This window comes from Prionailurus viverrinus, chromosome B2, assembly GCF_022837055.1.
Source record: "Prionailurus viverrinus isolate Anna chromosome B2, UM_Priviv_1.0, whole genome shotgun sequence".
Lineage (NCBI taxonomy): Eukaryota > Metazoa > Chordata > Mammalia > Carnivora > Felidae > Prionailurus > Prionailurus viverrinus.
In genome coordinates this window covers 56,401,046-56,416,736 of record NC_062565.1, presented here as the reverse complement: position 1 = coordinate 56,416,736, position 15,691 = coordinate 56,401,046, and the positions used below count along the sequence as shown (strand labels likewise).

General features: G+C 34.0%; 1 protein-coding gene across 2 annotated transcripts in view; it reads left to right on the top strand.

The window, feature by feature from the left end:
- The window catches only part of KHDRBS2 (KH RNA binding domain containing, signal transduction associated 2), a 591,209-nt gene that overhangs the window by 96,042 nt on the left and 479,476 nt on the right, over nt 1–15,691 (top strand). For both annotated transcript variants that reach the window (XM_047859593.1, XM_047859594.1), the window contains exon 2: nt 7,971–8,098. In XM_047859593.1, coding sequence (XP_047715549.1) covers nt 7,971–8,098 — 128 coding nt within the window. The remainder of the gene's footprint in view (nt 1–7,970; nt 8,099–15,691) is intronic.

Sequence of the window (15,691 nt, the reverse complement as noted above, 5' to 3'; positions counted from 1 at the left end):
CCATGATAACTTGTGTAAAGCATTAATATACAGACACAGCCAAACACATCAATTTCAAGGCTTTTGATATTTCTAAATTCTTAAGCCAACTGTATTCTGAAGGTCGAAAAAATGCTAAGTAGAAGTGAATGGGAGACCGCTATTAAATACTCAACACACCCAGTTTAGGAAGTGTGAATTATGATTGCTGAAAAAAATCACATGTATTAAGAAAGTGACTTGAATATGGAGGTATAAATTCAGATATTCAAATAGAATCCTCTTGACTGAAATTTTATTCATATTTTCAGAATGAGTTTAATCGAACTTTAAATGATTTGACACTGTTTATGCCTGGAGCTATAGAGTATACTAAACTACAAACATAGGTCAGATATCAAAATATTTTTAAAAATTATCAGCAAAATGAAAAGCCATTCTTGATATGTAGAAATTATATAGTATGATTCGTGAGTCCAGCCAGTCAACTTCCCTATTTCTCTGTGATGCTTTCTTAACCTAGAGATCAGTTTCTGGCTCCCTCTTCAGTGACATTTTACCATATCGCTCTAGTGCACTTGGTCCTTTTAAAGCTAATGTATAATTACGAGAATAATAATAAAAACAACAATGCTTTTGCCAGACACTTTTCTAAACACCTTGCTTATTAATTTAGTTAATCCTCATAATACACCGAGAGTTCTTTCCTAATTTCCAGGTGTGAAACTGAGGCAGGCATTTGCAGCATGTCATATTCTAAAGCCAGAATTGTGTTTTTTGTCTTTTTTTTTTTTTCTTAGAGCCAGAGCTTTAACCACTGTCTGGAACTAATTTTGTAGCAATTATTTCTAGTCCATTAAACCTTGCATTATTGTTTGCACCTCCAGGTCTCAATATCAATTTCCTTCTCTTTTTCACCCTTCTTCCCTCTCCCTCTCTTCCTTCTTCTGACCTTCCCTCTCCCTCTCCCTAGGTCACAGTCCTCAGTTCATGTCACATTATTATATAGTTTTTTATGAAGCAGTTTTTAGTCTGAATTGTTTTTAGTGTTTCTTCAGTTTTATTGCTTTAGTTTTCATCTTCTCAGAGCTCCAGGTATAGCTCCCGTGGAGATGAAGATGTTACCTATCTTCTACATCTTTCATTTTCTGTCAAAACTTTTCAACTTTCTGATTTTATAGTAGTGTTTAATTCTTTCCTTTGCTTCTATTTCTCTTCTTTTATCTATTTAGTCTTATGTTATTTCTAGTTTATTCTTCATTTATGATATAAACTATTTCCACTTCATTCCTGAGCTCTGAAGTTTTTACATGCTCCTCTAATTTATTGATTCTTATATAACCCATTTCTATTTCTGATACATTTTCCTCTTTTATTACTTTTCTAATTACATACTTTCTTCCACTCATGTTAATATTCTGTTTTTCTGCTTTGTTATCATATATTTCTCTCCTACTTTCATTTTCTGTCAATATATTATTTACTTCATTTTCCTTTTTTGTTTTCTTATTTAGTATGCTTGTATGAGGTTCAACACAATCCGTTTCTCTTTCTATTGTTTAAATGATTAAGTTTTGCCTGTGCTTTTAAGAGGTTTCTGTTGGAATAGACTGTTCAGCTTGGGTAGTGTCCTTGGTTTATGCTCCATTAGGATCTTGCTTGAGGCAGTTTTTCCCCTCTCAGGAAGGGACTTACCCTTAAAGAAGGACATTTTTGTTGTTTCTCTTTTGCTTTCTGAGGTCCTGGAGTGCTTATGCTGCCGTAGTACCTTCAGCTTTTTCCTCAGACATTGTATGGTCTCCATTGTTTATTTCAGAATCATTCATGATTTGAAGCTTGTATAGTCTTGTCCAGTTTTATGTTTTTTTTTTCTTTCTTTTGTTCAGATCATTGAGAATTCTATGTTAGAGGTCATCTATTCTTTTGAGAAGTACTTGCTTGAAATTCCTATGTTCTAGGACTCTTGGAACCATCTGAATTTTCCTTTTTCCACAATCTACCCCACACAGGACCCAGCAGAATTCCTGCTATGTTCAGTGTTTTCAGAAACCCACTTTTTTTTTTAAGTTTTTTTTTCAACGTTTATTTATTTTTGGGACAGAGAGAGACAGAGCACGAACGGGGGAGGGGCAGAGAGAGAGGGAGACACAGAATCGGAAACAGGCTCCAGGCTCTGAGCCATCAGCTCAGAGCCTGACGCGGGGCTCGAACTCATGGAACGCGAGATCGTGACCTGGCTGAAGTCGGACGCTTAACCGACTGTGCCACCCAGGCACCCCAGAAACCCACTTTTTAAATAGGGTTTTTGTAGATCGCCTGGATTGTGGGGATATTTTAAGAGTTTAGGGTTTTTTTTTTCTTTCTTTTTTTATACTAGGCATTCTGACTTGTTTCTATAGGAGAATTAGGTGAGGTTACTCATCTAAGCCATTGGAGGGAAATGCAAGTCATAGAAACACTTCTGCTCTCTTTGTGGGAATGTGCCTAGTATATTTTATAGAACAAAATATTGGAATTTAGTCAGATTAAGTATGTGAATACTTTATGAACTAAAATTACGCTCATATGCACATTCCAAAGAAATTCTCACACACCTTTTTTCACTCCAAGATGGATCCAGTATAGGTTAAAAAAAGATCTCACTGATTTATAGCTAACTTTTAACCCAACAACAGAGAATATACACCCTTTCCATGTAATGCTTATAAGTCCTGACCAAAAATTTACCCACTACGAAGTCCTTCATTGAATTCTAAAATGCAGAAATAATACAGGGGCGCCTGGGTGGCCTGAGCATCGGACTCTTGATTTTGGTTCAGGTCAGGATCCCAGGGTCATGGGATCAAGCCCTATGTTGGGCTCCATGCTGAGTGTGGAGTCTACTTAAGATTCTCTCTTTCTCGCTCTGTCCCTCTCCCTCTGCCCATCTCCCCTGCTTGTGTGCTCTCTCCCTGTCTAAAATAAAAAAATATAAAATAAAGTAAAATAAAATAAAAATACAAACAATGCAAATAAAAAGAGAAATTAATATCAAAGTTAAAGGCTGGAAAAAGTAAATGAATTAAATATGCAAATGAATCAGTTTTAAAAAACTTAAAAAAAAACAAGAAAAAACACAATTAAAATGATATGCCCAAATAAAATGAAAAAGTGAAGCAAAAGCAGAACTAAAAGTTCCCTTCGAAATATCTTCTTACCTAAAATCTATAAAAAATAACTCAGTAATATCAAGGAGGATGCAGGTGAGAGGAAGGAATCCTTTGTGAAGTGGAACATTGAATATTGATTAAATTTCCATAATACCCTAAGCAATCTACAGATTCAGTGCAATCCCTGTTTAATTCCTATGGCATTTGTTTTTCAGAAATATAAAAAAAATTCTAAAATGTATATGGAATCTTAAAAGACTCCAAATAGCCAAAATAATTTTGAAGGAGAAGAACAAATTTGGAAGATTTGCAATCCTGCTTTCAAAATATAATACATTGTATATATACTCCACATCTTCTTTATCCGTTTATCAGTTGATGGTCATTTGGGCTGTTTCTGTAGTTTGACTGTTGTAGATAACTCTGCTATAAACCTTGGGGGTGCATGTATCCTTTTGAATTACTATTTTTGTATTCTTTGGGTAAATACCTAGTAGTGCAATTGCTAGATTGTAGGATAGTTCTATTTTCAAATTTTGAGGAACCTCCATACTGTTTTCCGTAGTGACTGCACCAGTTTGCATCCCCAACAACAGTGCAAGAAGGAAAAAGTGAGAGAGAGAGAGAAACAGAAACCGAAACCAAGACTCTTAGCTATAGAGAACAAACTGATGGTTACCAGTGGAGAGGCTTGGGTTAAATAGGTGATGGGTATTAAGGAGTGCCTTGTTATGAGCACCAGGTGTTGTATGAAAGTGTTGAATCACTGTATTCTACACCGAAACTAATATTACACTATATGTTAACTAACTGGAATTTAAATAAAAACTTTAAAAAAACCCAAAAAACAAAAGCAACAACAACAAAAATATAATAACAAAGCAACAGTAATCCAGACAGTGTGATACTGGCATAAAGATAGAAATACAGAGCAGTGGAACAAAATACAGAGCCCAGAAATAAGCCCTTGTGTATATGGTCAGATGTTATTCAACAAGGGTCCAAAAACATACAATGGGGAAAGGACAGTCTCTTCAACAAATCGTGTTGTAAAACTGGATATCTACATGCAAAAGAATGAAGTTGGAGTCTTGTCTCACATCATACATAAACCTAACTCAAAATGGATTAAAGACCTAAAAGTAAGATCTAAAACTATAAAACTCCAAAGAAAACATAGGGGAAAAGCTTCAAGAATTGGATTTGTCAATGATTTCTTGGATATGACATCAAAAGCATAGGCAACAAAAGTAAAAAATAAAGGGAACTACATCAAACTAAAAGAAAACTTCTGTGGATCAAAAGAAACAATCAACAGAGTGAAAGGTAACCTATGGGATGGGAAAAATATTTGCAAATCGTATATATGTAAAGGGTTAATGTGCAGAATGTATAATGAAATTCTACAACTCAACAACAATAAAACACATAACCCAATTAAAAATGGGCAAAAGACCTGAACAGATAATACTACAGAGAAGATAAACAAATGGTCAACAGCATATGAAATGATACTCAAGATCACTAAACATAAGAGAAAATAAAAATCACAATGAGATATCACCTCATGCCTGTTAGGATGACCACTATCAAAAGAATAGAAAATACCAAGTGTTGGCAAGGATGCAGATAAATTGGAACTCATGTGCACTCTTTTTGCGAATATAAAATGGTGCAGTCATTATGGAAAATAGTATGGAGGTTCCTAAAAAAATTAAAATGGAATTACCATATGATCCAAAACAATTGTATATGTCCAAACAGTTGTATATGTCCAAAACAATTGTATATGTCCAAAAAATTGTATATGTCCAAAGCAATTCAAAGCAAGATCTCAAAGACACTTCCACATCCATGTTTATGGAAGTATTATTACAATAGCCAAGAGGTAGAAATAACTCGGATATCCATTGATACAGAAAATGTGGTATATATCTACAATGGAATGTTATATAGACTTTAAAGAGGAGGAAATCTTGACACATGCTACCACATGGATAAACCTTGAGAACGTTATGTTAAATGAAACACTCCACTCAAAAAAAAGCAAAAACTGTGTTATTCTACTCATATGAAGTACCTAAAGTGGTCAAGCGTAGAAAAGATAGTGAAAAGATGGTTGCCAAGGCCTGTGGGAGGGGGATGGAAAATGAGTGTTTCATGGTTCTAGAATTTTAGTTTTGCAAGCTGAAAACATTTTAGAGATGCACAGCCAACAACAGAATAGACTTACCACTATTGACCTGTACACTTGAAATTATTAAATAGGAAGTACGGTTATGTGTTTTTTTATTACAAAAAGTATAATTTCTTACTATAGCTTCCATCTGACTAAAACCAGTTGGGTACAAGGTGAATACACCGATGCCCACAGGTTAACTCTGTTGTAATCTCATAATTTTAGTACTATGGAGAGAGCCACTAAAAATAAGTCAATGAATGCTAAAGCAAATTCTTGAATGAATTTGGGCATTTGAATGAATATGGGCATTAATAGATAAATGGTGAAAGGAGAACAGAAGATACTAAAATCTATGTAATTTAACATTTTCAACAAAATGTAATCCTGTCCTAGTATATTAAATATGTTTTCCCAATAATATGGAAGGCAAATTTAAAGAGAGGCCATACAAACAAATATAAAAAAATTATTCAACTCCTCTACACAAAACTATTTAGTTATTGTTAGATGACCATGGATACCATTAAATCTTTATGGATACCTCTATTGTCTGAATGTTGCACAATGAACATGCATTAATTATAAAATAAACAAAGAATTATTTTAAAGTAAAATTTAAAAAGGAAAGGTGTTGTATACATTGCTTTTCCTGGCTTTAAAATCAGGCATATTTGGCTTATACCTTTCCATGACTACCCAGTTGACAAATGCAATGACTGAGCTGTTAGTCATGTAGAGGTGTCAGGAAAGACAAGATAACTCCCTGACAGTATCAGAAGGGCAAAAGACATATCAACATTTTTAAAAGGAAAGTGTAGAAATGAACAGAAAAAGCAGTGGAAATGGTATTTTATTCAACTCCATTTCTTGATGGAAAATTTATTGGAATTAATAATTGATCAAATTGCAAATGTTTAAAAATGCCTAGGGTAGTAGTAGTTTTGTAGAGAACAAATAATGTCAGACAAATTCAATTTATTTTGTGATGGAGTGAGTGATAAGGGAGAAACTATACATTTAATAGATTGGGAATTGAGTCTTTGGTCCCACATTACAATTGCCTCAAACTAGGTACGGTATTAGGTAGGTGCATGTACCCAAAGGGCAGTGATCAACAGTTCATTGTCAGGATCAGAAGATATAATGAATATTATTTCTTTGCAGTTGTCAGAGTTCTGTATGTAATAATTGTATATGGGATTGAAAGCCTGAATAGAGAATGCTTTTTGGTTGAAAACGACAGGCAGTTAAAATGACTTGCTGGAGTGGAATAGTGAGAATCTGATGTCCTCATTCTACATAGAAATTATAGATGTATTACAAATAACTTTTTTTCAAACAGTACAGTTTATTCTAAGATAGTAGTCTTCAGGGAAATTATAGTATATACCTGAAAAAAAGTGATTGTAAATGACTCTGTGCAAACCATGCAGTATAGCATTTATTCAGCCACTATGTGGGTAAGCAATGTGATCTTACTTCAGAAAGATTTTTTAATAATTCCACTTGAGCCAAACAAACGATATGCTAAAAGATTATCTTTGGGAATACTACAGGGATTTTATGTAATGTATGTGAAATCATTTTGGGAAAGATACTAATTACAAACAACAACAAAGAACAAAGCTCTTACATGCAATACAGTATTGCTTTTACCTCCAGAAGTAGTCAGATCTTTAAAAAATGTTTCAAAGCAATATAAATTAATATGGATTGAAAATTTCCATACTTAACAAATATCACCACCTTTCCTTTACTCCAAAATTACAGAAACAAAATTTTCTTGTTCCATCTGACAAAACTTTAAAAAGCTGTCTCAATATCTTTATTGTATTTATCCTTTACCCCCACACATATATATGCATGCACATATATATTCACTTTCTAATTGCTCATTTTTCCCATCAGAATATAGATTCCATAAAGGCAGGGACATTTTCTTATTTTCTGCTTTCTGTTTTATCTGTGGTACCCACAATAGAGGTTTAAGAGTCTTTGTGGAATAAATTAATTTTAAAACGAAAGAATAGATAAGTAATGTACATTTGCTCAAAAACATCCATTTTGGGAATATTCTCATAAGGCAAAATTAGTAATTCCTCTTAAACATATGGACAGATAATTTCATGTTGATGAATATGAATGATAGCATTTACAGATTTAATCCTTTAGAAGACTTTGCTATGACCCCCTTTATAATTGCCTTGAAGTTTTGTTAGAATACAAAATAATATGCTATTTAGCATTCCTATCCTATTATAGAGAATAGGAATAATTCTTAGTAAAAATAAAACATATAGCCTTAAAATATATTTTATTCTATTTATTGTCCTTAGCAAAGTTATGTTTGCTTAGATATTTTAAATAATTAAATGGCATATTCTTCCTCCCTTCCTTCTTCTTTGGTTATAGATGTTAAAAATTAAGTTCATCATTTGTTTCATGGCAGGCAGTCACATCTTCAATGATAACTTTTTAGTTAGATTTGACAGAGGTCATCTTAATATATGGTAGCATTCACGTAGCTGTTAACAAGGTGGTGTTTAGTCCTATCAAGATTCTTCAAAATCTTTTTTAAGAAGTCAAGTAATAAGAACAATCAGCATTATTTATGACTTCTCATTTCACTTACTGTTTTTTTCTTGTGAATTTTTTTTCAGAAATTGAAAAATTTCAAGGTTCTGATGGAAAAAAAGAAGATGAAGAAAAGAAATATCTTGATGTCATCAGCAACAAAAACATAAAGCTCTCAGAAAGGGTATTGATTCCTGTCAAGCAATATCCAAAGGTACTACAGTATATGCTTTGTTCCCATAGAATTAAGTAAAAATGATAAAAATAAGACTTGATGTTTCATTCATTGCCTTTCATGAAATCAATATTTAAAGCTTCATTATATTAGTATACACAAATATATGATACTGATATAGAAGAAAGAGAAGTCTTTGGAAGTACACTGATGAAAACAGTTTTCAACTAAAGACCGTAGCACTTTTATTCTATGAATATGTAAAACATAATTAGGTATTTTAATCATTCATTTAACATGTAAATGGTTCAACAATTTGTCCAAATATGCGCGCTCACTTGATTATGTTTTGGTTCATGTTACAGTGCATATTCCTATTGTAATAAAGAGTAGAATTAATGAAACTAAATATACAGCATTAGCCAATCCACAGGAAATTATTATATGCATGAAAGCAATCTAGTCTTTATTAGACACTTAGATTATAACCTGTAGTCTTCTGTAGTCAGGGTTTATTTATAAAAATAATTATGATACTGCTCTCTTGAGAGTAATTTTTCACTAGACATTTTCATATCATATGACGTTTGTATCACCAGAATCATGATTATAAGATAGAGCATTCAGTGGCATGGTTTCATCACTTATATTCATAAATTCTAGTGGGTAAAAGGAGTTTCTTTTCTTTTCTTTTCTTTTCTTTTCTCTTTTTTGATAAATTACATATCAAACAATGGAAACTCAGATTAGATGGTAATTTACTTTCTGAAGAGTGAATCATAAACAATGACCGTGTAATTATCCTAATAGTAAAGATTACAGAAATAAGTGCTCTAGTTTACCAATTATCTTCTAATATGATAAATTTTAATAAGTATAATTAAGTACAATACTGTGTTTATAATTATTTCAAACAGGAATAAACTGTTGTAGCCCACCAAACCATAAAATTTAACTTTCAGGTGAGGTTTTTGGGAATACTAGTTTTTGGTTTTTGTGTTTTGTTTTTATTTTTGTTTTAGCTAGACTTACTCTATTACAGGAAAGGTGCGTTCAATAGATATATATTTTACACTTAAGTTTTATTAGATTTATTTCATAATCATGTTTTATGAATATTAAATTGGGTTGCAAAATGTACATGAATATGTTTACTTAGTAATGAAATATGGTAGAAATATGGGTATTAAGAATGTCTTTTTTAAAGGAATTTGATTAATTAACCTATTTTGAAGTATAAGATCAGTTCTTTATATCATAAATTTAACTATTATATAACTTGATCCTGTTTCTCAGAATAACACTTGTCTGTTTGCTGGATATGGGAAAGCCAGTGACAGACTCAGTATCTCCTTCTCAATAAAACGTAGCTATATATCTCTGACCATATCAGGTTGGGAAGGTGTGAAAGGCTTTTCAAATTATGGTGGTTCTTCAAATGGCAATATGAGTGATTTTTTTTAAGTTTTTATTTATTTATTTTGAGAGACAGAGTGTGTGCGTGCATATGTGAGCCAGTGGGGGAGGGTCAGAGAGAGAGGGAGAGGAAGAGAATCCCATGCAGGCTTCCTGCTGACAGTACTGAACCCGGTGTGGGGCTCCATCCCATGAACTGTGAGATCATGAACTGAGCCGAAATCAAGAGTCAGACCCTTAACCAACTGAACCATCCAGGAACCCCAGTATGAGTGATTTTATACTGAATACTGCAATAGTCTATATTTGATGCATAATGGTAAATATTGAAACAAGAATACTGTATAGTGTCTAATTTTTGTGTGTGATTTAATTTCATGATTTATAGGAAGATATTCAAATAACAAAACTGCTTATTTGTATTGAAACAGACCATATCTCACCAGCAAATTCATGTATCTCCTAGAATTTTTAGAATCACAAAATGGTTAAGCCGGAACTAATCTTCAAAATCACAGACTATACAAAACTTTTATCTTGCAGATGAGGTAATTGGGAAATTATGAATCAGTCAAAGACATATCTTTGTTGCAGATGGAGATACCTAGACGTTGTTTTAGTTTCTTCACTTTTTGTGAGTCATTACATTTTTAACTTGACTGATATGCTCACATTTTTTGTTGTTGTTTTGTTTATTTAGTTTTGAGAGAGAGAGAGAGCATGAGCAGGGGAGGGGCAGAGAGAGAGGGGGGGAAAGAGGATCCAAAGCAGGCTCTGTGCTGACAGCAGAGAGCCCATGTAGGGCTTGAACTCACAAACCTTACGATCATGACCTGAACCAGTGGGACGCTCAACCACCTGAGCCACCACCTGAGCCCCTGCTCACATTTTTGTATTACTTGTTCATGTGAAAGGAATGGAAGAATGTGAAGAATGAGAGCTCCTAAAGTTAGTAGTTTTATGGAATATTATCAAATAACAACTTATGCCTTAGAAAACTTACCATTTTTAATTGATGAATAGAATGCTAAACCACTTTAAATTATTTTTAAAGGGACGTGCATTTCATACACCCCGTTATCACAATGAGAGAACTCTTAAGAGCCCTTTTACAGAAAAAGGTACTGAGAAACAGAACAGAATCATCTATCAAGTTGACCTACATTTGCTGTTGTTTGCTTTTATACTATAATAGATTAAAACCAACTTTTTGAAAGCTGTGTTTGTTTCAAAAGTGGTGATTCTCTCCTGCTGAGTGATTATTGCCTACCTCTCACAAAAATATCAGTGGGGTTGAGATTACAGTCACTAGACTTGAGCCATATTTGATGTACATTTGGGGCTGTAAAATGTGTGGTGTGTGTGGTGTATACTATGAACTGTTGAGCAGAACACAGTCATATTTATGGGTTTAAAGTTTAATCTTTTATAACAAAAAGTGATTTATCCCTCGGGGGGTACATTGGAGAAAGACCTACTTTTCATGACTTCTCTCAGGGCCATCTCTCCACTTGATGCCTGCTGTCTGTTTGAACTGGAAATTAGTGTATTGATGACACAGCCCTCTCCAACAAAGGGCATTAAATAACTATGGGAATTCTTGAGGAAATGGCCTTATCCTGACTTTAAGACATGACCTTTTTTGGATAGATTTTATTTCAATTAGTCTCCAGTTTCAAGTTGCTGACTTATTTGAGTAATACAAGAGATTGAAAGAAGTTTAAGATTTTGAATTATAGAAAATATAAGAATGCTGTTCAAACACATTAAGAATGATTTTATCTAGCTCTAGTGCTTTATGTTTAATCACTTAATTTGCAAAAATATGTCACATTACCAAATTATTATAATGAACAGCTTTTCTTATTTGTTTTCAATATTTCTGTTTGTAACAAGATTAGCAAAGAGATAGGCTTTGCACATTGATTGTTTGCATTTACAGATGTTTCAGAATCAGTGCAATTATTTCTTGATAGTCAAGTCTTCAAGGAGGTATTATGTGGCAGTGTGTTTCTCTGTCATCTTAAGCAATTCATGCAGAAGGCCTGGAGAGATTCATGCAGAAAACTCACCATCCTTAACATGAGCTCTTTCTCCTTAAATCCACACATACTGTATTTCATAGTCCAATATGCATTTGTTTTTTTAAATTTTAACATCTCCAACAGGTACGCATATTATAATCAGAATCGTTTTACAGTCTCTATCAGGAAAGCAGTGGTCATAACTCATTACTGTTGTCTGTGAACATTGCACACATAAACTTGACCGTGCCTTCTCATATCCAGTTGTTTATTGTGTTGAAAAAATGTGGATTGAGTTTTGGTTGCTGCTTAAAATGTCTTCAAAGATTGCAATATGATTTAGTATTGACTTGCCAAGCTATTACATGTACAAGAAAAGAATAGAACCATAGCTTGGGCTATAAACTTTATATTAACGAAGGCAGTATTCATCCTTGGAAGAATGAGAAAAATGCCATGATTTCTTGGTTCTCAATAAGCAGGTTTCTTACAGGACCTAAGGAACAAAGGTACATATAAGTGGCTAAGTCTGTATTCTGCTTTGTTACTGCTAGACATGCAAAAGGACCGTCTATCACAAGCGTAGACAAATTGAGAGCACATGAGAGGATGGGAAGGCGGCCTCTACTTGTGGGGGATCTACTCCTTGCTTTTACAACTACACCTGTTTGGCCACCTGGGCAATCCAACCTCTCAACGCCTTTTAAAAATATCTTTTGATGTTGCCTTCAGAATCCTCTGAAATGCATCAGACCTTTCCTTCAATTAAATTTGCCTCAAGGCCCACTTTTTAGTTCTCAACTTGAGCTACTGCCAACTTTTTAAAGCTGTAGATCACCAGGAGTGTAAATCGGCCCCAAATTTGGCCCCTTTTAAGATCAAACATGGCCACGTTCCCCAGAACTGCTTTTCAAATCAATTCCTTATGTAGATTAATGCAGAAAATTAAAGTTCCAACCTATGTTCAGAAGCACCACACTTGCCCTCTAGTTCGTGTTACTCTGCTCAGTCCCAGAGAGAGGGACTGCTTTTGTGCCTGTCTGGAACCAGTCTCTGAAACCTGGTGTGTCTTCTCACAGAACTTGTTTCTTTCTTTATACCCCAAACTACAAAAACCCAAATCCAAATTCTTGATGAGTGTTATCTTTCTAACTTTATAAGTAATCATCAGATCATTTAAGAATAAGTAGTAGAGACCCAGGGTTACTAACTGTGGAAGCTAGGACTGTATTTCAAAGCCAGTATCACCACCTACGATCTTGGAAACACCTCTCTATTTCTCTAAGCAATGTGGTTTTCTAAAAGCCATTCAGAAGCTTACATCCTAAACCTGTTTTATCTTTACCAGACAGAGACTACTGCATAGTGTTGCTTTTTGCTTTTCTAAAGGAAAGGGAAGAGAGGATTGATCGAGCTTTGTGATTTCAATTTCACTCATATCAGTTTCCTAGTCTCTCACCTGTGAATGTAAATCTCAATTGGAAAATAACATGACACTCAGATTCACATTTTCTATAAGAAAAAAAAAATTCCAAAATGCTATGGACTGCATTCTCTCTAGTAGAATGGCCCGTGAAATAACTGTTTTCTAGCAAAATTTAGAAATTTGCAGTGATGTTATGTCTTGTCCTTGTCTTTTCCAATGACCTTTTAACTGATGCCTATCCTGTGCATGTATGTATGTGTTTTTTAAAGTTTATGTATTTTTGGGCGCCTGGATAGCTCAGTCGGTTAAGCTCAGTCTGACTTTGGCTCAGGTCTATGAGTTCATGCCCTCCATTGGGCTCTGTGATGACAGCTCAGAGCCTGGAGCCTGCTTCGGATTCTGTGTCTCCCTCTCTCACTTCTCCTCCCCCTCTCACACTCTGTCTCTGTCTCTGTCTCTCTCTCAAAAATAAATAAACATTGGAAAAAACCAGAAATTTATTTATTTTGAGAGAGAGCAAGTGGGGGAGGGGCAGAGAGAGAGGGAGAGAGAGAATCCCAGGCAGGCTCTGCACTGTCATCATGGAGCCTGATATGGGTTTTGAACTCATGGACCGTGAGATCATGACCTGAGTTGAATCAAGAGTCGGATGCTTAACCGACTGAGCCACCCAGGCACCCCTTGCCCATGTGTTTAAATATTATTTTCTATTTAGTACTTAAAATATTTTTTGTCTCTGTGCAACACCTGTGTCTTCCTAATCCTGAATTATGTGCTTCTCACCACATCCTTTTTTTATGGGCTCAGCACAACCTCACAAAATTTGTCCTTGAAATAATCTTTCTTTACTATATCTAGATCTCTTAGAGAATAGTAAGTCTGTTTTAATTTCTTGTTTCCTTTCTGCCAGGTTATTTCACATTTACCTTCAAATGGAAAACTGAAAACTACTTCAAAAGGATCATTACAATGCAAGTGCCTTTTGAAATGTGTCCAAACCTGTATCCCAACTCAAGGGTTCCTTGAGGGTGAAAAGATCATCCACCTCATATTCCCTTCTGTAATCTTGCCATTCTTAATTTGCTTATTTGTTCATTTATTTAAGTCAGTGAGTAAGTTTCTTTGCACCCATTAGAATACAGATGGTTTTTCTGTCATTTCTTCTCTTGTTGCAGTAGATGTGGCTTCTTACATAAATAGATCTTTAAGAGACTAGAGAAGAAAGACAACTTAAAATTAAGGGACAGTACATTACCAATCAAATGGATTCCCATATTATTACTGACCTTGAAGGACTTATTGAGATATAGAAGCAAGTGAATTTGATATAAATTCAAGCACTGTATATGTTAAGATTAGCAGAAAAGCACACTTTCTTTGGAAAGGATACAGTAATTAAAAATTAACAACCAAACATCTAGATAAGGGATTACTGTTACTTGTAATACTAAGTTAGAACCTGACTATAACCAAATTTTGAAAGAAATTTAGATCGATGTAGAAAAATTGTGACTTTTTTTGGCTTTTTCAGATTTAAGTGATTGGTAAATTTATGTAACACATTTAAATGTCTACCATGTTATAAGAAGTGTTCTTAAAAATATATAGCTTTCACAAGGATATCAGAAAAAATAAAACGTTGTAAGAATTCAGTTATGAATATCAATGCAAGAGCTTTAAATTATTACCAAATGTTGTGTACCTGTGTTCATATCATCATTAGTCACAATAGCCAGAAAGTAGAAATAACCCAAATATCCTCAACAGAAAAATCAAAAACCAAATGTGTATATATATATATATATATATATATGTGTGTGTGTGTGTGTATGTGTGTATAAATATACATACATAACAATATTATTCAGCCTTAAACAGCAATGAAATTGAGCTACATGTTACAAATGGATGAACATTGACAGCATGTTAAGTAAAATAAGTCAGACACAAAACGACAAATATTGTATAATTTCACTTATATGAGGTACTCAGAACTGGCAAATTCAGACACAGAAAGTGAAATAGCGGTTACCAGGGGCTGTGGAGAGGTAAAATGGAGAGTTATTGTTTAATGGATATAAAATTTGTCTTTAGCATGATGAAAAGTTCTGGAAATGGGTGTGGTGATGATTGCACAACATCATGAATGTACTTAGAGTCACTGAATTGCACATTTAAAAATAAGTTAAACTAGGTCACCTCGGTAGCTCAGTGAGTAAGCCTCTGACTCTTGATTTTGACTCAGGTCGTGAGTCGGGCTCTACACTGACAGGGCAGAACCTGCTGGGATTCTCTCTCCCTCTCTCTCTCTGCTTCTCCCCAACTTGTGCATACCTCTGCTCTCTGTCTTTCAAAAGAAATAAACTTAAAAAATAATTAAAAGAGTAAATTTTATATCTATTTTATCACAATAAAAATGATGTTATAAAAATACTAGCAAATGCATTTAAATGGCACATTACAAGCAAAATAAATTACACCCAAATGTGTTTTATTTCAGGGATGCAAGACTGGTTTAGTACTGAAACATACTTTTAAAAATTTACTGAATTTTAGCATCAATCATTTGATGACATAGATTTCCCATTCCTTGTGAAATAAACATAGACATATATTCTATAATGTATGTATAATGTGTAATCAGAGTGAAGAAATCCTTTCTCAATAAATGTTGGAAAAATAACTAGTGAGGCATTTAGGGGCAAGGGAAAAGTAAGACTAAATCCCTAACTCATCTTTTACACCAACATAAATCTCAACTGGCCT